Raw genomic sequence first — 25,176 nt, 5'->3', positions numbered from 1 at the left:
AATTCCAAACCCTAGGATTTTTCTGACTGATTTTTGTATCATGGGACATACCAAACTTCGTGATTTGTTTTGAAATTTTTTTCGAGACAATAAAAAAATGACTGAAGTTAAGGGATGGACAGTAGCAAGAACATATGTATGTACAAGATGCTAGTATTAATTAAGTGGTACATACCATCACCAAATTTGAGACATTGATTCATTGCACAATAGTAATAACAGCCCTCGCCTTCAGGATCACTCGTTTCATGAAGGACACATATCATTAAACATGTTCTAAGACATTCAGCATGATCTATTCTTACAGCACAACTAGGAATACATTGGGAAAAGCATTTCTTGAATCTAGGTGTTGCACTTGCTTGCCATGCAAATACTAACATCAAAACAAGCACCACAATTGTAGCTTTGCTTTGATGCATAATGAATAAATTGTGATATTCTTTTTGTAAATATTTAGTGTTGGATTGATGATTTGCATAGGCTTATTTTCTTCATTTATATAGAGGCAAAAATAAGGTGCATTTATGTTAAAAAGTTAGGATTGACTTCTATTGATTGGGATGGATATGAGTGAATTTAATAAAAACTACTTAACTATAGTTGGGATATATACGAATCAATTTATTATTAGTAAATTTGTTATTAGAATTAACTTTGCATTGAATGAAAAAGGTAGGATCAAAGAAATTCTAACTGCAAATTAAAATAATTTATTATCGAACAATCACCATGAAGTCTCACCCTCGATCTTAATATAAAATGAGTGGATTAACCAAGACCATTGATTATTAGGGTTATTTTAAGTGGTTAAAGGAATCTTATGTAATGATGGGATTTGTGATTAATTTACAGAGATATTTGAGAAAATTTAGAGGATACAAAATATAGGATGTGATTCATTAATTAATACATCTGCTTTAACTAGAAATTATTTACCTAATATCTCAATTCAACCATAAGGTGTTATAATAAACTTATATTGATAGATTTTGGAATATGAGTTTCAATTTGTTGACCTTTCGAGATTTGGGATAAAATTTGGCAACTTTTCATAGAATTTTTCAGATTAAGGGATTTTTGCTTTTTATATATTATTTCTCTTCTTTTTTTTCTTATTGTTTTTTCCCCAACATTTATCAACTGACCAAACTATCCATCCCAATCTTAATAAGCTATCGTGTTATTCGCAGGCTAATAAACTGTAAAATGGCCCATGAATAGTAATTTAAGGGTCGGTTAAGGGACGGATAAGTGACAGCATTGCGGATGGCCTAATCACATCAATATTCTACATATCAACTAAATATTTCTTGCAAAATATTTTTAACAGTAACATTTCTTTTCTCCCTATGGATATAAATTATCCATAAACTGATAAACATGATTAAATTTTGCATCTATAGAAAAATAAATTAACAATTATTTCCTTATGAAATTTATATTAAACCATGCATAGTATAAAACTATGTGAGATCAAGATAACAATCCAAATATTATTATATATGGGAATTAATAAAAATGAACAAAGACATCATAACTAAACTGTTGATATCTCTCTAATTCTTCTCATTTATCTAATTTTCTTTAATTTCTTGGGAGTGTAGATGGAGACGGAGGAGCAACGCCACCACATTTTACAGTCTCGCAATTGGTCACACATTCATCAACCTTAGTCACATCTGAAATATAATAAGATTAACTAAATTAGCATAATACACCTTCAATTCATTACTAAATATGACCATAAAATATAAAATTTGATCAAATTCTGATTCTTCCTAAAATTTTAAAATTTAATAGCAAAAAATACTAATGGTGGTAACATCCACGTATGATTTCTCAACACTTAACACCAGACACTAGTTCAATAATAAAATTCCAAACCCTTTTCTAACTGGTTTTTATATCATGGGACATACCAAACTTCGTGATTTATTTTGAAATTTTTTTCGAGACAGTAAAAATAATGACTACAGTTAAGGGATGGACAATAGCAAGAACACATGTATGTACAAGATGCTATTTATTAAGTGGTACATACCATCACCAAATTTGGCACATTGATCCATTGCACAACTATAATTGCAGGCCTAGCTTGAAGCATCAGACTTTTTATCAAGGACACATTTAGCTAAACATTTTGCAACACAAACAGGTTTGTCTGATTTAACAACACAACCAAGAACACATTTGGCAAAACATTTCTTGAAGCTTGTTGCACTTGCTTGGCCTGCAAATACTAACATCAATCCAAGCACCACAATTGTAGCTTTGCTTTGATACACATTGAATAAATTGTGATATTCTTTTTGTAAATATTTAGTCTAGGATTGATGATTTGCATAGGCTTATTTTCTTCATTTATATAGAGGTAAACAAATAAGGTGCATTTATTTTAAAAAGTTATGATTAACTTGTCTTCACTGGGATGGATATGAGTGAATTTAATAACAACTACTCCCTCCGTCCCAGAAAGATTGTCCCATATCATTTTATGCATTTATTTTGCAAAAATAATAATAAATAGGTAAAGTTGAAAGAGAGTAAAATAAAAGAAAGAATAATTTAGATAAGACTATTCTCTAAATTATTCTCTCTTTTACTTTACTCTCTGTACTTTAACTATTTATTATTATTTTTGTAAAACTAGTGTGAAAAAGGAAATAGGACAATCTTTCTGGACGGAGGGAGTACTTAACTATAGTTGGGATATATACGAATCAATTTGTTATTAGAATTAATTTTGCATTGAATGAAAAGATATGTTCAAAGAAAGTCTAACTGCAATTAAAATAATTTATTATCAATCACCCTGAAGTCCCACCCTCTTAATATAAAATGAGTGGATTAACCAAGACCAATGATTGTTATATTTGTTTTAAGTGGTTAAAGGAGTCTTATGTAATGATGGGATTTGTGATTAATTTGTAGGGATATTTGACGAAATTTAGAGGATACAAAATATAGGACGTGATTCATTAATTAATAAGTTAATTATGCTACAAAACAATTGAAAACAGTCATATAAGTATCTATATTTAGACATTACTAACTTATCAAACATATCCGAAGCAAATAAGCCTTTGCAAATCATCAACAAGACTAAATATTTATTTAGGAGGATGATATTGGACTTTCGGTAAATATGATATTGTGTCCAACAAAAAATATCAATTTTTTGGAACATACTCCTTTGTTAGAATTTTTGTATAATTATTATCTTGTGTAATAAGAGTTGTGAAAAATAATTTTAATTAAAAGAATTTTGAGAAAATTAATGTATTAAGATATTGTAAAGAAGAGACGAAACTGTTTGGTTTTAATTTGTTAACGCCTATTATTTTTTCATCTAGGCAAAATAATTTTGCAATAATATATTTGTACATAACATAACTTATTTTATTCGAGATTAAATTTGGATCATACATTTACATATTTATTGGTCAAGACTCATAGTTAGTTGGGTTAGATCTGCAGTGGGTCATGGCTTCTGGGCTTGGTTGAAAATAAAATGGGCCTTGGGTTTGGATTTCTATAGATGTGCTTTTGGGTTAGTTTAAGGCTTATGAATAATTTATATTCTACGTATAATATTCTATTATTTTATAAAACAAATATTTTCTTCATAATCTTTTTAATAACATTTTTCCCCCTCATGGAAATATATATTGTACAGAAGATATAACTGAATTTTGTGTCTATATAAACATTTTTAACTGTAATATTTTCTAAAAAAAATTTAGTGAAGCATGCATACTAACTTCATCTTGCTTCATAATATTATAAGGACTTTGAGGACAATATAATTTTTAATGTAAAATTGATAAAGATTGAGACAGAAAAAAAGTGATTGGAATGCTGTTAATGGAGAATACGGCTCAACTCATAATAGAGAAAAACTTACCTAAAATGAAAGTAGAATAATTTTATTGAATGAACTTAAATAGAAAAAGAAAAATAGTGTTATGAGATAAATGTAGCACATATATAACTAACAGAAGAAACATAAGATATCGCAATTAAAATTCAGATGGCAAATAAAATAAAATAAAATAAAATGTTATAAATATAGACTTATATCTCTATAATTCTTTCAATTTTTCGTTAATTTCATGAGATTGGAAGAGAAGCGCCACATTTTTTAAGTCGCACACTGATACACCCACCAACTTTCGTTACATCCTCAAAATATTAATATAAGATTAACTGAATTAGCATAATGTATTTTCATCTCAAAACAAAATGACAAATATTTAGGATAACATCATTACAATATATGCATTGGCAAATTGCTAGAAAAATTATAAAATTTAATCAAATTCTGTTTCATTCCTGTATTTTAAAAACTAGGGAGAAATAACACAAAATTTGTCATTGTTCTCAATTATTTCACGACCGAAAAAATAGATTGCCTACATATGATGTTTTTCAATCAAACGACATTATACATAATGACATCTTCTAATTCACCGGCGGTGTTGTCTATGCATACTCTCTCACCACCCATATCAGATATTCCATTTGTCCCATAAAACTTAACTATAGTTGGGATGTCTACGAATTAATTTATTATTAGTAAATTTGTTATTAAAACTAATTTTGCATTGAACGAAAAGGTAGGATCAAAGAAAGTCTAACTCTGCAAATTAAAATAATTTATTATCAATCACCCTCTCACCCTCCTAATGTAAAATGAGTGGATTAGCCAAGACCATTGATTGTTATGGTTGTTTAAAGTGGTTAAAGGAGTCTTATGTAATGATGGGATTTGTGATTAATTTGTAGGGATATTTGAGGAAATTTAGAGGATACACTATATATGATGTGATTCATTAATTAATACATCCACTTTAATTAGAAATTATTTTTACCTAATATCTCAATTCAACCATAAGGTGTTATCATAAACTTATATTTGGGCGATTTTCTCATAGTTTGATTTTCTTCGAAATTAAATTCGACGTCGAATAGTTGTAGTGGACAAACTGGTTAATTAACAAATGAAATTACAGTAATTTTCTCTAAATTGTAGCTAGAATTCCAAATAATGTTAAATTCAGTACAAGGTCTAAGTTCGGTTTATCTAACCAATTTTAATTTTTTCGCAAAATTCCTTGTTTCGTTTGAAGTTTGTAATTTTAAGGATCAATATCAATAAATTAAATCACAATAGCTTGCAAACCATGTTTTTTATTTAGACACACTAATAAGTTTTGAACTTGAGATCTTTGTACCCAAAATCAGATTATTAAATAACGAGTGGAATTTCATTATAATATTTTGCCTCTATACATATGAAGTCTCTGCAAATCATTTGCCTATATATATATGAAGCAACAATATGTTGTCTCTATATCTGTGAATGTTTCATTACTATAATAAAATACTCATTCCGTTCTATGTTATTTGCAATTTTCTTTTTAAGTCGTAAATTTGAGATTGATTTTTTTATTGTAATTAAATTAGTATTTTTATACGAGAGATTACTTAATAAGGGAACACTAAATATACTACTCCCCCGTCTCTGAAAATTTGTCACTTATTTCCATTTTCGTCCGTTCCTAAATATTTGTCACCTTTCACTTTTACCATTTTTGGTAGTGGACCCCGCATTCCACTAACTCATTCCCATTCACATTTTATTATAAAACTAATATATAAAAGTAGGACTCACATGCCACTAACTTTTTCAACCAACTTTCTATTATATTTCTTAAAATCCGTGCTGGGTCAAATGGTGACAAATTATGGGGGACAGAGGGAGTAATTAAATATCATAATTCTTACTTAAAATAGAAATAGTCTAAGTAGTTTGGGATGAGTTAAAACAGAAAAGTGTGAGTAATATAAGACGGATGGGGTATTAGTCTTGTATTGAAGATTTGTATAGGCTTAATTATTTGCTTCATATATATAGGCAAGAGCGAATCTATGTAGAGATAGGGTAGGGCTTAGGCCCTTAATGAATTCATTTTTTTTATACTTTTCTTTTATAAACTTTTATAATTTATTCCTATTTAATATATATAATAATATTAAAGCCCTTATTAATCATATGAATTACCTAAAAATATATTTTTAAATAATATTTTAAAAATATAGCCCTTACTAATGTTTATTTCTGAGTCCGCCCCGGTATATAGGGCTGAAATATTGTAATGAAAACATTACTGCGTCCGCCCCTGTATATAGGGCCGAAATATTGTAATGATATATTTTGTCTTAGAATGATTATTATATAGGCTTACTGGCTCAATATATATAGAGGTAAAATATTACAATGTACGCTCAACCTCTTATTTAATTTTCCAAAAGTTAGGGATATTACAATTTTGCTTCTATATATATGAAGCAAACAAGCCTCTATAAATTATCAATCCAAAATTTGCCAAAGGATGGAGTATATCATTACACCTAGTTTGGAAGGCTGTTTATTCGCTTTATACTAGTGGAGTATAATTTATAGACTACTGCATAAGAATGTGGGCATATATATTTATTATCCGAAAGTAGAGGTTGTGTTCACATAAATAAACAAAATAAGGACTGCAAAATTGAAATTTGTGATTTTATATTCCGTGTTTAAATTTTATGTAATTGACCTGAATTTGATTAAATTTTAGTATAATTTAAATAATTACTATTATTCATAAGTTATAATCAACCTCTTGTTATCATTAATTAAAAAATTCGGACATCCAGATGCACTACATTTATTTATTTCTATCTTCATCTAATAAACCAGTGCTGCTTCTCTTTTAGTGTTCATAAATTATTGAAAAAACCACTTTTTTTATATTAATAATAACAAATCTCGTACAATGCACTCCAAAGGGGCTACATATATATATAAAAAAATTCTATTTATTAGCTCAAAACATTTATTAATAAAAAAAGTCGGACCGTTACAAAATACAGATCATTAAAACCCCAATAGCAATTGCGACTGTGGCGTCAACACGAAAAGTGTGAAGAGTGTCTTCAAGGCTGCATCGACGATGTCGAACAAACTTTTCTGCATTTTAACTTGCAAAGAGACATGATAAGTTTATCGATGCAGCCTTGAAGACAATCTTCACACTTATCTGCATTTGTAACAGAAATTATAATTAGGAAAGCTATCAATGTAACTGCAAACACACCTCCAAACCCTAATTTGCACTTCATCTCTAATTCTTGTTTTTGTATGTATAGAAATATTTTGGTTGGATTGTCACACTTGCGAAAATTGTTTCGAGGGCCGTTATTTATAGTGGTTAAAAATCTATAATATTGAATTTTTAAATATTTAATAGTAGGTGTCGTACATTGCAAATGTTCATGCAATCGAGAACTTTTATAATTACAATTGACTAATAGTAGTAGTTCATTTTAAAAGATGTATAGGGATGGTTAGGTGGAAACTTTACTTTTTAGTAATTAGTAATCTATTTATACAATTGTACGTTCTTCATTTTTAATAATGTTACTTTATGCATATAATTTTTTGTTGATTATAATAATTTATATTTAGTACTAATCTAGATATTAAAGCTTAAGACCAATGGTCCAAATAAAAAGAAAGAACCAATGGTTCAAAATGATTTCTTTTTAACTTACGAAAAAGGATTATTAAATCATATATTGCTAATTGAATGTGGCTATAAAAAATGGAAAAAGGTTTGCGTAATTTTTGTTCTTGCTTTTATATGTGAATGAAATGAGCAATGGGCAAGTGATTTTATTGAAAATGTTCAAAATTATTTTTACAATTTTTTTAAGGATATCAAATTATTGAAGATTGGAGGATTAGGAAGAGCTTAAATTGGAAACTCAAGTTTGGGTTTAGGGTTTCCACTAGAGAACCAAAGACTCCATCAATATTTATAGAGCTAAGAAAATATAATTTATTACTAAACAAATAAATCTGATCAAATCAAATATACAAAACCACGGAAATAAATTATAGAAAATCACTAAATATTAGTAGCATGTAAATTCTCTAACTCACCTCATGCATAAATAAGTACATATATCTTTCTTTTACAAATCAACCAATCATTCAATTGTAAATCGTGAAATGGCTATTCTTATGGAGAATAAATTGATGATTCCTGATTAAAATGGAAGCAGGAATATTCTAAGTAACCACATAGTATAGAATGACACTTACTTCAAAAAAACCACAAGTATAAGGTAGCCCCGAGCAATAGCTGATTCGGGTGGGGTCGGATTGCACTGCTGGTCCGTTTGTGCTTAAAAACTTGACTAATCCCCGTGTCTGGAAGCCCTACAAATGTGATTTCAAATATTCTATATTTTAGAACTAATCACAATTGAACAAAAAAACAAATTTATTTCAGAATACATAAAACTTGTTGATAGTTCATATTTCTAATATTTATGATCGATATCAACATTTTTTCTATTTTCCACAATTTTCCCACAATGATCAAAATCAAAACTGATGTAGCACAAAATCACAATGTTTTGGATATATCAGTGTCGTTTTAATCAACACTATTTTGTCCAATTAAATCAACACTGCTTTATCTAAAACAACATCGTTTTGTTGTCATATCTTATTTCACTTTGTCACATTGTTTTCGATTTGATCTTTGTGAGATAACTGCAAGTACCCCACAATGGAAGTTGTGATTTAAATGATAATTATTCTAAATTATGTACTAATTATCTTATCTTTGCAGTGATCTTTACACCATCAATGACGCGAATTTTCTGCTAAAATTTTTGCAGACATTGCCAAAATAATGACTGTTATGAATAAAAGCTTTGAAGATATCTGCTCCATTTTTTTGATTAATTTTTCTTCTGTTTCTGATGATTTGTTTGTCCAAACACTATATATATAAAATTATATGTTTTAGAAAAAACTCGCAAGAAAAATCCAGTTATTAAATTATTTTAACTAGATAATTTTATTACTAAAATTACTCCAACGATTTACAATAATATTCGAAATGCAGGCCAAAATAACTAATAAATCTTAGATTTTCACAATAATATATCACGTCGGACATCCAATCAGTTTAATATACTATCACATTTAGTTCTCTTATATTATCATTATACAATCTCTCTGCTAAATATTGCCACTATTATATTTATCAAATTATTATATATATTATATAAATTAATACAAACGTGTGATAGATTTGGCTCGGATCTCTTTTGTTAATAATACAGTTTTATGTACTAGCATTATAATCATTTTAAACAACAATAGATTATATTTAGATTGCGTTTTAATACCAAATGTTTATGTGCAAAATATGATTCATCGTTGGCGAAAAGCCTTGTCTCAACTGCATTTGCAATTTATTTATCTGTCTCTTATATCATATACCATCGAGTAAAAACTCCAGTGGCCGGGCATATTGACACGTTTATCGAACCAATCACAATTAGTGAGATAAAAAGGAGGAGAGAAATGGTAATTTCTGCAAATTTAATTAGTTAGACATGAGGCTAATGCATCTAATACTGTCGCATAAAAGAAATAGGAGAAATCACTATCTATTAGCAAAAGCCCATTCTAACTTAAAAGATTAAAAAAATAAAAAAAATAGGAATGGACCAAGACATTGGACCTTAGCTGATTTAATTAGTAATCTCTATTAGAAAATGATTTTTATAATTTGATCGTAAATTAATACGGTTTTTATATAGATTGAAGCCCATTAATCTCAGCCCGGCGGAAGGTGGGCTTGGATGCTAGCAGTAAAGAAGCTTCTAGAAGTTTCTTCAAAGTATAAAAAATTTAAAATCGAATTTCGTAAACCGCCATTCAAATTTTGAAACATGCACCACAAACTAAAATGAGCCTAAAATTCATGATTTTAGTAGTAAACGACCTGAATATAATAAACACTATATAATCTCATAAAAGTTGTAAAGCCACTAAATTCCATAAGAAAACAACGATCCACATAGGTATTAGGTATATATCATGTTCACTAGAATTTTGTCGGACTATTTACAAGACTTTTTCAAACTAAATTAGTTGAATTGGTAATAATCTAGTATATAAAATATTCATATAAACATACATCTATCATTTAATTATTAATCGTACCTTGAAGTGCCTGCAGTTGGTGATGAAAGTTTAATTTACTTTGCCGTTTCTTCCTTGTTTTATATTTACACAGCCACCCATTTCTTCACATTCGCTCAAACCAACATTTTGGTAAATAAAAGTCTCATTTGAGTTCTGCATGATATTAAGAAATGTAAAGTAAAATTAATGATATTAAGAAATATAAAGTAAAATATATGAAAATATATAGTAAAATATGGATCTTACTTTTATAAATTAGTTTTATAGGAATACTAAAAAATGATAAACCAGAACTCCTAAAGTGGAACGGAGGGAGTACTAAACAAAAAACGAAAAAACTAAAACTACTATATATAACTCTCACACAGTACTACACTATGGAACATCTATTCTATCGAATAATAGGTTACAAATATGCAATGACATGAACAATTAAAGAAAAATGTCTCTCCAACTCCTCCATCTAATCTTGTTATATTCCCTCGTTTCTCCGATCGCCTCCTCAAAATTATCCGACTTCACCCGAACCAAACCCGGCTGTCCCGGGAGATGCGGAGCCACCAAAGTCCCGTACCCTTTCGGCATCGGCTCAAACTGCTCCATCGACATCCCGGGTTTCTCCTTCTACTGCAACACCACTGCTCAACCCCCCCAACTCCTCCTCCGCCTCTCCGACCTCAACCACCACCATGTTGTCAACATCAGCAAATCCTCGATCCGGATCAAGAACCCCATCTACACCTCCCGCTGCACGGAAGATCGCTTCGCCCCCACCAACCTCACCACCATCAACTTCACCGGGTCCCCTTACACCATGTCGAATCTCAACTTCGTCACACAGGTCTCAAAAATATATGGACTAGATTGAGATATATATCACGCTTTAATTTTAATTAATTAATGCAGACAAACGCACTATCTCATTTTGTGCTCTTTTGTCTGCATTAATTAATTAAATTAAAATTTTATTAATTAATGCATACAAATACACTATCTCTTTTTTTTTTTTCTTTTTTTGTCTGCTTTAATTAATTAAAATTGAACTTTAATTAATTAATGCGGACAAAAAAATACAAAAAGTGTGCAATTAATATATCCTTCTCGATATTCGTGACGCAGGTCGGCTGCACGGATCTCACCGTGCTCGAGGGCAGCGTCGTGTCGGGTGAGAATTTCGTCAGCGGCTGCGTCACATTTTGCTCCTCCACCAACTTCTCCTCGGGCACGGCCGCCAACAGCTCCTGCCCCGGGAACGCCTGCTGCCAGGTCCGGATCCCGGAGGGGACCGTGTACCTCAACGTGTCGGTCTCCGGAGTCGCCAACAAGTGGGAGAACACCAAGGATGTACGCTGCAGGTACTCGTTCCTCGGGGAGATAGACAACGCCACGGTCCGCGCCGTTTCCGAGCTCTACGAGCCCGACAAGCCTCGGTGGAGCTTCATGAAGGCGCGGAACGTCGTCCTCGACTGGAGGATCGGGACGGGCGGCTGCAGCCGCGACGCCGTGTGCCTCGACAACAGCAGCTGTGTCAATGCAAGTGGTGCAATTGGAGGATATCGTTGCAAATGCCTTAAAGGGTATAATGGTAATCCTTACCTTGCCCCTGGCTGCCAAGGTGCGTACATAAAATTACTAAATTCGTTGTGTAATTTACGATTTTGGTACTAAAAATAAAAATTTTAGAATAATTTGATCACTCTCGTACTTAATTAGATATTGACGAGTGCGAAAAAAATCCGTGCCATGTGACCGGAATTTGCACCAATACGCCCGGAGGCTATACGTGCGGATGCCCGGCCGGCTATCTTGGTCACGGAGGGAAAAAAACCAGTGGCTGTCTTGCCGTCACGCCGAAGCTCAGCAAATTATCAATAGGTACAGTATTATTTTTGGCGATACTCTATCGAACATGTACATGTACTATCGGATGTCAAACACAACATCACCAAAAATTATTGTTGTGGGATACTTTTAAACAAATCTAAACTTCATGAATTTTCTAATATTTTTAAAGTTGTGAAACTGATCAGAATTTGACCAAATTGCTATTGATAAACTCTCTCTTTTTATGCTTGATTGATTCTTACTACTATATGAATTATGAAAAGGTCAAAACTCAAACTATTAAATTAGTTACTAACTTGGTTGTTCTTGTTGCTTTATATGTTGGGGTGTTACCATGCATTTCATAGATACTCCCTCTCCACCTGTCCCATTAGAAAGGAAATGTTTTCCTTTTTGATTTGTCCCATTAAAAATGAAATGTTTCTAAAAATGGAAACAATACTCTCTTACTTTTTCTTCTCTCTTCATTAACTCACAAAATAACTCTAAATAAAATCATGTGCCGAAAAGCAAATGTTGCATATTTAATGGGACGGAGGGAGAACTATTGTCTTTTATTGGTGCAAGCCGGCCTATAATTATTCCGGATATTATTATATGAAATTATTCCGGAGATTTTGGCTTATGTGTGTTAGTTTATTACAAGGTTTGATATCTGGGATGGGTATCACAACGTTGCTATCAGCCTCATTTCTATTGACCAAGTTCATGAAAAAGAGAAAAAACAGAAAACGAAGAGACAACTTCTTCAAGAAAAATGGTGGTCTCTTACTAAACCAACAAACTTCAGTCAACGATGGCATCCTCGGAAAGCTACGAATTTTCACGGCCAAGGAGTTGGAGAAAGCCACCGATCGGTTCAACGAGAGCCGAATCCTTGGGCGGGGCGGCCAAGGCACGGTCTACAAAGGAATGTTATCCGACGGCCAGATAGTGGCGGTCAAGAGATCGCAACTCGTTGAGGAACACAAGTCCATGCACGTCGTGGAGCAGTTCATCAACGAGGTAGTGATACTGTCACAGATCAATCACAGGAACGTGGTCAGATTATTGGGGTGTTGTCTGGAGACAGAAGTCCCTCTTCTCGTGTACGAGTACGTGCACAATGGCACGCTTTATCATCTCATACACGATGACAAGAACACCGAGTTTATGTTCCTGTGGAACATGCGTTTGAAAATCGCAGCAGATATAGCAGGGGCAGTGGCGTACTTACACTCCGCCACTGCACTGCCCATCTTTCACAGGGACATCAAGTCTAGTAATATACTGTTGGACGAGAAATACGCTGCCAAGGTGTCGGATTTTGGGACATCCAAGTCGATCCCTGTGGACCGGACCCACCTAACTACCAATGTGAATGGAACCTTTGGGTACATTGACCCAGAGTATTTCCAGTCAAATCAGTTCACTGAAAAGAGCGATGTTTATAGTTTTGGCGTCGTTCTGGTCGAGCTTTTGACCGGGTTGAAGCCGATAATATCTTCCCCCGAGACAGGGGAAGAGCAAAAAAGCCTAGTTTTGCGTTTCTTGCTATCGATGAATGAGAACAAACTCGACTCGATATTAGACGAACGAATGGGGTCGGGCGAAGGGGACAAGGAGTCTATAGCCGCGGTAGCGAAGCTTGCGCAAAGATGCTTGAATTTGAATGGTAAGAACCGGCCATATATGAAAGAAGTAGCCATGGAATTGGATACTCTCAGATTTGCTCAAATTGGAATAACTACTATAAATAGAAATTCGACAGAAGAATCTTCATCTGCTAAAGAAGGAACATTGATTTTGTCGATAGATGATCAAAACTATGATTGGACAAATGGATTTGATTTTCCGACTAACTCGTTTCCAGATTCTTTTCCTATCATGTTTGAGAAGGAACTTAAGCAATAAGCCAGCTGGCTGCTAATTATATATTGCCAATATTTTTTTTAATTTGTAATTTCTAGATTGTTAGTTTAGTAACTTTAGTTTGATTTTTTTTATAATCCGTGCATATAGGAGTTTAGGTTCAATCCTGCCCACATGTAGGTCTGAATTTAGGTGGGGTCAAGCGAGGTTGACCAACCCCATCGTCGGTCCACGAGTGCCATTGAAATCCGGCAGAGTTGACTGAGCCCACCAACAGATCATGAATCCTAATGAAATTGGGTAAAGCTTCCACCAACCTCACAACTACTTGTCTCTGACCCCACGATGCCACAATGCACATGAACAACTCCGTAACAGCTCCTAAAACAGAAATTATACAACCATTATCTCAATCAAAAACAAAGACAAATTTTAGTGCCAACGATCCAACAATATCTTTCATTATGTACTTCCTTATTGCCCCTATTATATTTTAAAAATATAGTTAAAAAAAATATTTGATTTAAAATTCACTTATAATTTCAATTATATGCACTTTGACATTTTTCTCAATAACCTCATTGCAAAAAATTTCGGCGTGTTACATGTCTGAATTTATTGACGTGGTGCATACATACGTAAAAATTAAAGATGTTGCTGGATATAGATGTATTAAACGACATCGTTGAAGTAGTCTAACATTTTGTCCACATAGTTTTTACATCTACCACATCATACATAATTTCCCACAAATCCATTATTATAGAACAATTGAAAAAGTATCAAAATTATAATATAATTAATCTGTTATTTTTAAAAGTTGTAAGAATTGATCAAAACTTGGTAGCTTTTCCAACAAATAAAATATGCTTGTTATGAATAAAACATAGTAGATCATAAGATGAAAGAAATTTAAAAGACATAAGTTTTCACTAACTAATCATTTATCACCGATGCAATGACCAAATTTTTATCCAGGATAGATTATTATTACTAAATGTTGGAAATAACTATATCAAAATCTACAAGATTGCACATTTCTGTAGCCATAGTGAGAGCAGCGTTTGTGTCTTGGCAAGGGACCATGGTAATGAATTGGTTGATTTCTAGCATCACTAATTACATTCGATTTACTTATTACAACCAAACTACTTATCGTAATCACCATCACCATGTTTGATTTTTGAGGACTCATGCTTCTAAGATAATATATACTTATCTCATTAGAATCGCAAAGCGTAAAGTCAAGATGTGCAATCATATGCCATCTTGGAGTTATATCTCGGAACACATGATTTGAGATCTGTGACATGAAAGTAAATTGGAAAAGAAATGGAAAATGATCAAAACAAAAACATGGAAGGTGCATTTGTTAGTTTATTTCTATATTAACGTTATATGCTTGCCCATACCTGATGTCTGTCGAAGGTTGATTCGATTAGAAATAGTGGAGTTTTAACATCTTGGACCAAGTATTCAGGAAATAAACAATACAAACATGGATATGATTATGATGAATACTTAATTATATTATTTTGAAAAAGTAATGAATGTATCTATAATGGTGTGAAACATAAGTTCAGTAATATACTCTTACCAGATCTGGATTGACTTTGGATGTGCATGACGCAGGCAACATATTTGTTAAACCCTATATATAAACATGGCAAAAATGAGGGAAAATGCATGATGATGTGTCTTAACAAAATATATTCTACTTGATTAAGCACCGAAATTGGTTGAAATAAGATAAAGAATATATACATGTGTTGATATCACGTTGGACAAGATATTTTCTCTCCAATCAGCTCCAACAAAATGATCTCTATCACAGATGCAGAAAAAGGCAATCAACTACAAGTTTTCTATTTTATGTTTAATAAAACTTTACTGTGACAATTAAGTAACTAAGTTTGAGAGTCTTACCCATGGATAAAAAATCCAGAATCCAATAGGCACTTAACCCTAGTAGTATCAGCAAATAGTGTATTGAACTTGTCACAATGCGAGATTGTGGCTAATCCGCCTGCTGAACCGCCTGACAATAACGCCTTGGCAAATAATATCAAATCATCAATTATAATTAAATTAACTCAAGTTTAGTAATAATTTCATAATTCAATACATTCTTAGCATTTCCCATTCTGAGCCGTAGTAGTTCATCCATCATGGCATCGTAGATTCTTGCACCCCTATAATGCAGATTGAGCGCCTATATATGTGCAACATTGTAATTAATACTATAGTCAACTAAGTTATTTATTAGTAGTTATATACATAGAGGAAATTAGACTCACCGGATCTACTTTGTCGACATCAGACATAAAGGATGAATTATCGCAGTAAAAAATATGGACATTATTCCAGTTGTAAAAATCTGAAATATATGTGGAACAAATAAAATTATATATATAGTTGAAATTACAGCGGAAAAATTGAAATTTGGAATAGATTTAACTAAGTATATATACCGGGATTAATGGTGGAATTATCTTCATACATCCCGTCGAAATGCATGTTGCTACCAAGCTTCGATAGAACCTTTGTACTACTTCTGAATGTATCTCTTGATCATCTACATTTGTACACCACCCACCACCCTTGAAACTCCATATTGTTAATCAAAATCATGTAAAGATTATTGAAAATAATCATAATAAAGGATTTATAGTTGTGGATTTTATTTGGATCTGGGTTTGAAAAATGGCACAATTAAAAGCTCATTTCAACCTATGAGCTCAGCACAAGTCCCGGTTCGTTTCACTATACCTGTCTTGGGTCATCTAGTAGTACCAGCACAAGATAAAATCTACTCTGCATCTATATATTAACGTTTCAATATATCTATTAATCAAGTTGTTCTTTTGTACTATAATGAATTTTTTTCTTTTCAAACTTCTAAGTGCTTTCACTAAATAAATACTCCTATTGATCAAACTAAAATCAAAGTTTAAAACATAATTTGTGAATTATTTTTAATACTTATATTGTGAAGATCACACGAATGGTTTAATTATTTACAAAGTCAATATGTGTTCTTTCAAATTCCAAGATAAAAGTTTTAATTTATCGAATTTATCTATCGTATTTCACAAAAGAAAATACTCCATTGTGTTGTACAGTTGATGGTATATATACATATAAAAAAATTTTGTACTAGTGATTAATATACTAGAATATGTAATATTTGAAGATACACCTATAAATTTATATTATTAATTAAGAGGAAGTTGTTCATATTGAGCACCTGTAAATAGATGCTCCAATTGTCTACTCCGTCTCCATACCCTTGGCTATAAGACCATCCACAACGCATCCCGCGCCGGGCACGCGTCTCGTCTCGGAGGGACGGGTCCTCCGCGGGACGCGTTGCAACGTCATCCCGTCCCGAGCCGCGCGCCAGCCCGTCCCGTAGCCCGTACACGCGAGACACGGGACGCGCCATCCCGCCACGTGCCTGGGCGACGTGTCGCGCGCCCGATGCATGCGTGACGCCCACTCGCTAGCCCGCGAGTGGGCGTCGTCACGCTGACGCAATAATTCAATTTTGTTTAAAAAAATCGATTTTTTTTTAAAAAATACTTTTCTTTATAAAAATTGTTTTTATATTTAAAAACAATTTTTACAAATAAATGAGTATAAGAAATTCGTAATAGCCCATATATATTTGATGAGTTTGCGAATTTATGAAACTCATTCTTGGTTGTCTCTCTTTTATAGAGACATCCTTGAATGTTTTATGTTCCACTTTCGATGTGGGGCAAACTCATTCTTGGTTGTCTCTCTATTATAGAGACATCCTTAAATGTTTTATGTTCCACTTTAGATGTGGGACAAACTCATTCTTGGTTGTCTCTCTATTATAGAGACATCCTTAAATGTTTTATGTTTCACTTTCGATGTGGGACAAACTTATTCTTGGTTGTCTCTCTATTATAGAGACATCCTTGAATATTTTATGTTCCACTTTCGATGTGGGACAAACTCATTCTTGGTTGAAAGTGGGACAAACTTATTCTTGGTTGTCTCTCTTTTATAGAGACATCCTTGAATGTTTTATGTTCCACTTTCGATATGGGACAAACTCATTTTTTGTTGTCTCTATAAAATTGTATTTTAAATTATGTCATTTTTATTTTTTTAGGATTTTAAGTTGTTTTTTTTTATGTTGTAATGTTATTTTTATTTTGTGTGTTTTTTTATTTTGTGTCTTTTTTTATTTTGTGTGTTTATTTAGTTTGTGTGTTTTTTTAATAAAGTGTGTTTGTTTAAATTGAATTGGGTTAAAAAAATTATAAATTAAATTGAATGAATAGTAATTAAGGGACGGTTAAGAGACGGAGCGTTGCAGGTTCCGTCCCTTAGTTAAGGGATGAAGGAAAAAAGGACAGTGGGGCCCTCAAATAGTGCTCTAATAGTAGTTAAGAGACGGTATAGAGACAGCGTTGTGGATGGCCTAAGCATAAGCCGGAGCGCTACCGTCTAGGCAAACTACACAAAAAGAATCAATTACTCTCTCCGTCCCATAATATGAGTCACATTTGGTGTGGACACGGGTTTTAAGAAATGTAAATAATAATGAGTTAGGAAGTTAGTGGAATATGAGACCCACTTTTTATATTAGTTTTGTAATAAAATGTAGACTAAAGTCCCAAAATAGTCCCTAACATTTGGCGTTTTTTTTATTTTGGTCCAAAATATTATCTTTTGAATTATTTGGTCCCTCACATTTGAAATCGGGCTACATTTAGTCCTAAATTGACTGTGCCGTTTAAAGATGACGGAGGAATTAATGAGAGAGAAAATAAAAGATTAAGACCCTATTTTTCTTCCCTTCTAAGCTCTCTTGGCTTGCAATCGCCTCTCAACCCAATCAATCCACCAAAACTCAATCCCTAAACAACGAAAACTCATTCACAGAAATATCAGAGGAATTAATCTGAGATCAATAGATTAGGATTTGATGAGATCAATAGATCGGATCAGAGTTCATGGACGCTATACAACTACAAGGATTGCTCACAGGAATGTGCAGCATCTACTGCCCCCAATTTTGCTACTTCATCTTCCCTCAGCCTCCGCCGCCGGACTCCGCCTCCACCTCCCCTTTCACGCCTCTCATCATCGCCGTAATCGGCGTCCTCTTCAGCGCCTTCGTCCTCGTCAGCTACTACACCATCGTCACCAGGTACTGCACCAGAGCCCGATCAGGCGACGCCGAGTATCCTCCGGCGGGTAATCAGTGGCAATCTGCGGCGGCGGCCAGCGGTGTGCTTGAGCGAGTTCGAGGAAGAGGAGCGGCTGAGGCTGCTGCCGAAATGCGGCCACGCATTCCACGTGCCGTGCATCGACGCGTGGCTGAAATAGAACTCCAATTGCCCCTTGTGCCGCGCCGCCGCTGTCGCCGCCTCTCCGCCGGTGGATTCGGATTATTGCGAATTGCGTGAGGTGATTGTGGTGGTGGAGGAGGAGGAGGAAGTGCCGAAGAGTCCGAATCGGAATGCGGAAGAAGAAAATGGTGCGAGGCGTTTGAGAAGATCGGTTTCTTTGGGGCGAGGCGTGTGAGCCCTGAGAGGGAACCAAATCAGGAGCGGCGGCAAAGGTGGGGGCGGGCAACGACGACGGAGGAGAGTGGTGGAGTGGAAGGGGAAGAAGAGGGTGTCGAGAGAGGATACAAGAGAGTGTTTGTATGGAGAGAGAGAGTCCAAATTTGTTTTTAAAATAAGAAAAATATTAATTATTCTGATTTAAATCTCTATATTAGTCAAAATTGTGTAAACTGCCGTTGACCGTCATCTTTAAACGGCACCGTCAATTTAGGACTAAATGTGGCCCGATTTCAAATGTGAGGGACCAAATAATTCAAAAGATAATGTTTTGGACCAAAATAAAAAAAAAACGCCAAATGTTAGGGACCATTTTGGGACTTTAGTCTAAAATGAATGTGGGGTGAGTTAGTGGAATGTGAGACCTACTTACCATTAATGGTAAAAGTGAAATATGACTATTATTATGGGACAGATCGAAATGACAAAATGTAACTTTTATTGCGAGATAGAGGGAGTATAATTTAGTTAGTTAAACAAATAATAACCTAACAATTACTCCATCCGTTTCCTAAAAATAGTTTTTTTTTTCATTTTTGGTCCATTTCCTAAAGATAGAAACCTTCCATTTTAGGAAACTTTTTTCTCTCTACAAGGCGATATTCATGTTCTACAAACACACACTTTTTCTTTCTATCTCTCCCTTACTCTACCGATTTTACATTAAAACCCGAGTCGTTTCCAAAGTGCCAATTTTTTAGAAATGGATGGAGTAATAATTATAAATATATATGCATGTATGTACTTGCTCCTTTGGCAATTGCAGTCTCCAATAAAGTTATCGGAACCGCCGACAATTCCGATAGCAACCAACGAAAATATAAGCGCAAGTAGTAATCTAGCCATGACTTCTTTCACTTGAATTCTGCATAATGAATGAAATAAATTTCAAGTTAATAATTAATTACTACTCCTAGTACTATGAGAGCCATTAAAGTGACCCATAATACATTTCTTATTAACCTATTTCAATTTTGAAGAAACACACTTATTTTAAAATCTCAGAAGGCATCTTTGTAATTATCAAATAGGTTGCCTCACAAAAATGATTGTTTTAAGAAAATCAAAATAAAAAATGATCATATAAATTACACTACCAAAAATCCGCATAATACTTGATCCGCTACCTTCCTAGACATAAATAATAGGAGCTGAAAGAAGGAATATTGATCTCTTTATTCTCAAGACATATGAAATGATGTTAGAAATTGCATGATTTGCATAAAATTTAGATGATTTTGCTCGATGGGTCCCACTCAATTTCAGCAAAAAAACATTGGTAATAGTGTGTGTTTGTGTGAAGGAAGCAAGGTCCGAGCTGGGAATTTGTAGGAAGGGTAAAGAATTTTAAGAATTTAGGTAGCAATATTTGGTGAGAAATAAAAAAAGATTTCAATTATAAATTGCAAATGGGTTGGAAAATAAGAGGTGCGGCATTTGCTCCTCCTAAGCAAAAGGTAGATCCGCCCGCCCGTGTAGTGTCTCATTCCATTATCTAACTTTTTTAATCAATATATGAAAATTAGTAGATTTATATTTGGTAATTTTTTTGGATGAATGAACAATTTTTTTGAAGAAATTTAAAATTTGAAAATTACGGTCTTCGGAATTGACTCAATAATGGCACTCCTGATTTTGACCCATTGTAGTTGTATTTCACGTGATTTTGTATTCGAACTTGTAAACTAATTTGAAATGAATTCATATTCAAATATTTAATCCCGGTATATATACGCAGTTAATTCTAAGTTGAATCTCAATTTTGTTTTTTTTTTTAATTTTAACTATATATAGTAGTACTACTATAACTTTATTTGTTATGCATATAACTTCCGATTTCTACAATTGGAATGTTTTCATATTTTCTATTGCGAGGATCATCGTTTATGGCTGATGTCGACAAGGTAGATTCGGTGCGTCTAATTTCCTCTATATATAACTCATATTTAACTTAATTAACTCTAGATTAATTATATTGTTGCACATATATAGGTACGGAAACAATGGGTCCAAACATTTTAGCAATGGAGAACACTACGGGCTTTTCAATGGGCCAACTTTTTACTGGGCTGGTTCATTAAACGGGTCGGCCCAGAAGTCAATCGGATCAGATCCGGTTCAATTAGATCCAACTTATTTGAGCTTAAAATGTGACACCAAAAGTTGTTTAAAATTAAATTTTGATCATTTTATAATAATTATTTAGGTATGACAAATTATTAGCAATGTAAAAAATGTCGACTTCTAAGAATATCGTTTATATATATATTCATACTAATCAAAAGTAGTTCAGTATAATTCTAATTTTTTTACTTAGAATACGACAAATTATTTGTATTTCTAAATCAAATTATTTCCTTTGATAGAACTTCACAAATGTTTTTCACATGAGCATTTTTTTTATTTTGATCATAACATTTACAATAAAGTCTTATCTTATTTTCAGCTGCTATAGATTAAAAGGCATTATATAAATTTTTATAATACTTTTTAGTATTTAAATAAAAGAAACGTTGCAATATAAAATTAAAATGCATACTTCTTAATTTTAGCTGGTAGGAGTATCTCTGTAAACATCAATTAAATATCTCTGTAAGCTATTCTGCGTTTTTTAAATTTATTTTTTAGCATAGAAGAGAATCCATCCTCAAAAAGATATTCTTAGTTAATACTAAGACTGAATGATTATAAGGGAAGGAACCCTTATTAAAAAAATGCAAGACTAATTTTTATGACAGAATTAAAATTTGAACCAATAGCGAATTTATTAAACTGTTGTGCAAAACAGATTTCAGAATTTTATTAGTTTTCATAATTTATTTCTTTGTGGGTAGTGATCGTCAAGCTTTTGATTTGATACATCCAAATTTTTTTAATTGACTAGCCTTTATTTACATCACATTTTTCTACAGTTCTACATTGGCAGGTGAAAACTAATTCAATTAAACAATTAACCATTATCATTGCAATAATTAAATAGTTAAAAACCATTTAGATTAACGAATAGGCTGAAAATACACAATAGATTTATATGGCACATAGCCCATTAGCCAATTTATTGACCAGCCCATTTATTTTTGGGTTAACAGCCTAAAAATATACTAGCAATTATAGTTTTAAGTTATGTCTAATAATCAATTTTGAATATAATGTAAAATATATACTACTATCTACGTCCACTAATAAATTTCTCATTCGTTTTTTTTTTATTTTTAGTATTGAACCCTACATTCTACTAGCTTTAATTCATTCAAATTTTATTCTAAAACTAATATATAAAAGTACGATTCATGTACCATTATTTTTCTTAACTAACTTTCAACTACATTTCTTAAAACGCGTGCCGGATCAAAACTCCGTATTGGTGGACGGAGAGAGCATGATTTTTAATGTGCAGTCAAATTCCCACCAACTAAATTATTAACCATCAATTATTCTAAAAAAATCAAATAAATGAAGATAAATAAAACATGCATTCAATCTGAAATTGAACAAAAAATAAACTAGAATCACTGCTATTATTTCTGGTTTACTCATTATAGCTTTGCCAATCAGCTAATAACCTAATTACAACATTATTGCTTTTCCATCTTTTATACAGATACATTAATAATTATAATTCAACTCCAAACCCACCTACATACATATTTATTAATACCTCTCGCCGGCACTCATATATTCTCTCATTGCGGTCGAAATCTTTGGAATTGAAAGAGGCCACGATGTCACCGTATCCATATTGGAGACTGCTCTTACCAAAGGAGCAAATATATTCATATATATGTATATTTATCAACCGTTATATTATTTGGTTAACTAATTGAGTCATAATTGATTTTTCTGTATACTTTGTTTAGACGGTAACCCCTGGCTTATGCTTATAGCTGAGGATTTTGAGATAGAGCATACAATTGGTATATCTAGTTGAAGGAACATATATGAACAAGTGCCTCATAAATAATCATCATGCATTTATATTAAAATAAATTTAATATCATATTATTGTTTAAATTCACAAGCAAACCATTTTTAGTTCGCTCGTGCCATAAACATTAGCGAACTTAAAATGACTATGTAAATTCAAACAATAACATTAGCTTCAATTTATTTAAATATATATACATGTTGATTATTTCAGAGGAAGTTATTCATATTTATGCACAACTAAAGACATGTCAATTGTCTATTCATCTTCAATATCTCGACTATTAGCGTGAGCAGGATGGTTGCCGTCTAGACAAACTATAGTACAAAAAAAATTCGATTATAATTTAGTTAAGCAAATAATTTAACAGTTAAGAATTATACTTATATATGGATGTATTTGCTCATTTGGCAAGAGCAGCCACCAATACGGATACAGTAACCTTGCGATCTCCGTCAACTCCAAATATTCACCTGATTTCCGTCGTCAAACAACAGCATATCGTTTCCATATCTTTTCTATTGTTATCTCTTTGTGCTTTTTCGATGTGTCGCTGCTGCTTTGAGGCTGGGTTGTCCCTAAATAGGCAGAGTAAACATAATTTATTAAATGTAACACCATTAATTAGCATGTGAATTTAACAAGGTAGTACTTAATTAGTTGCATTTAGTACTTAATTGACATTTTAACAGATAGCTGATATTAAAAAAATTATACTAAAAAAATTAAGATGATTTCTCACCTACATTGTTCTGAGGCGTTGTTTGGCGTCTGGGTTTGAACATTCATTGAATATTCTGCAAATTATAACATAAAATTTAGAGAGAGAGGGGAGAGAGAAACATAGTAGTAAGAAATAAGGACCCCTCTTTCTGATTGATTTAATGTGCCTTCACGTGTTATATCATAGTACAATTATTGAAAGCCAAGAGACGAAAAAGATGTTCAAATAATTGAGAAAGAAGGTGGGTAGGGTTAGAAAAGATTTTTTTTTCTTTTTATTAAATTCCAATGTATTTGTGACATTTTTTAAAAAAGTACTCCCTTCATCCCATAAAAATACGTGCACTTTTCATTTCCATCCGTCCCACAAAAATCTGTGCATTCCATTTCTAAAAAGTTATCCTAATTTATTATTCATATACATCATCTTATTTACAACTTATATTACTTTAACTATCATTCTAATCATCTCTCATACTTTACCAATTTTGTCTTAATTCTCGTGCCATATCAATTATCAAGATTTTTATAGGTAAAACTTAATAATATACCCATATAAACCATATTCCCATTTAATTCAAAAAATTTCCTCCTCATTCTCATTCACACAATCACATCACCATTTTTATCCCAAACAAATTTATATAGTAATAGTATAGTACACTCTACTTGTCTAAATCAAAACAAATCATTGTACTACATATGCTTTAAGACGTTGGGCTATATTGGGTACTCTGATTGCAAGCTCTGTGTATACATCGAAAAAGAAGTTGGGATGAAAAAGTAAAACTCTGCATAAGCTAAGATAGGAAAATGATAAAATAATTGAGATATATATCTATATATATATATATATATATAGGTGTGATAAACTACAAACCCTCTAAAATACAAACTATACAAACTTTAATCCTACTCATTTAATACAATTAATCAACGGTTAATATAAGAGATTTTTCTAATGTCAACATTTTGACATCGAAAAATCAGAATTTGGACACCCCCATCGACAGAATTTGTACACTCCGTACATCCCCCGGTGACAGAATTTGTACATTCCGTTGACATCGACCCCCGGTGACATATTGACATCGACCCCTGTTGACATAATTTGTACACCCCGGTGACAGAATTTGTACACTCCGTTGACATAGTTTGTATAGTTT

General features: G+C 32.6%; 1 protein-coding gene and 1 long non-coding RNA gene across 2 annotated transcripts; one reads left to right on the top strand and one right to left on the bottom strand.

Annotated features, from left to right (window-relative positions):
- The first annotated feature begins 10,502 nt into the window (after window positions 1-10,502).
- Window positions 10,503-13,798, top strand: LOC121795512 (wall-associated receptor kinase-like 1). The gene is made up of 4 exons (XM_042194054.1): window positions 10,503-10,901; window positions 11,180-11,675; window positions 11,774-11,935; window positions 12,552-13,798. Exons 1-4 carry the CDS (start codon window positions 10,503-10,505, stop codon window positions 13,796-13,798), a joined length of 2,304 nt encoding a protein of 767 aa, XP_042049988.1.
- Window positions 13,799-22,849: 9,051 nt separating this feature from the next.
- Window positions 22,850-24,212, bottom strand: LOC121793397. Its single transcript, XR_006049101.1, has 2 exons — window positions 24,030-24,212; window positions 22,850-23,865 (listed from the first exon to the last, which is right to left on the bottom strand). It is a non-coding gene; the product is annotated as an uncharacterized LOC121793397 (long non-coding RNA).
- Window positions 24,213-25,176: the final 964 nt, after the last annotated feature.

Source organism: Salvia splendens, chromosome 3 (assembly GCF_004379255.2).
Source record: "Salvia splendens isolate huo1 chromosome 3, SspV2, whole genome shotgun sequence".
NCBI classification, from domain to species: domain Eukaryota; kingdom Viridiplantae; phylum Streptophyta; class Magnoliopsida; order Lamiales; family Lamiaceae; genus Salvia; species Salvia splendens.
Note: the sequence above shows the minus strand (reverse complement) of the source record. Positions and strands in the feature narration are given on the sequence as shown.

Coding starts and splice junctions, on each gene's coding strand:
- LOC121795512 (XM_042194054.1), top strand. CDS start 10,503: ATGTCTCTCCAACTCCTCCATCTAATCTTGTTATATTCCCTCGTTTCT. Junction 11,676..11,773: donor CCTTGCCCCTGGCTGCCAAG/GTGCGTACATAA, acceptor GTACTTAATTAG/ATATTGACGAGTGCGAAAAA. Junction 11,936..12,551: donor GCTCAGCAAATTATCAATAG/GTACAGTATTAT, acceptor GTTTATTACAAG/GTTTGATATCTGGGATGGGT.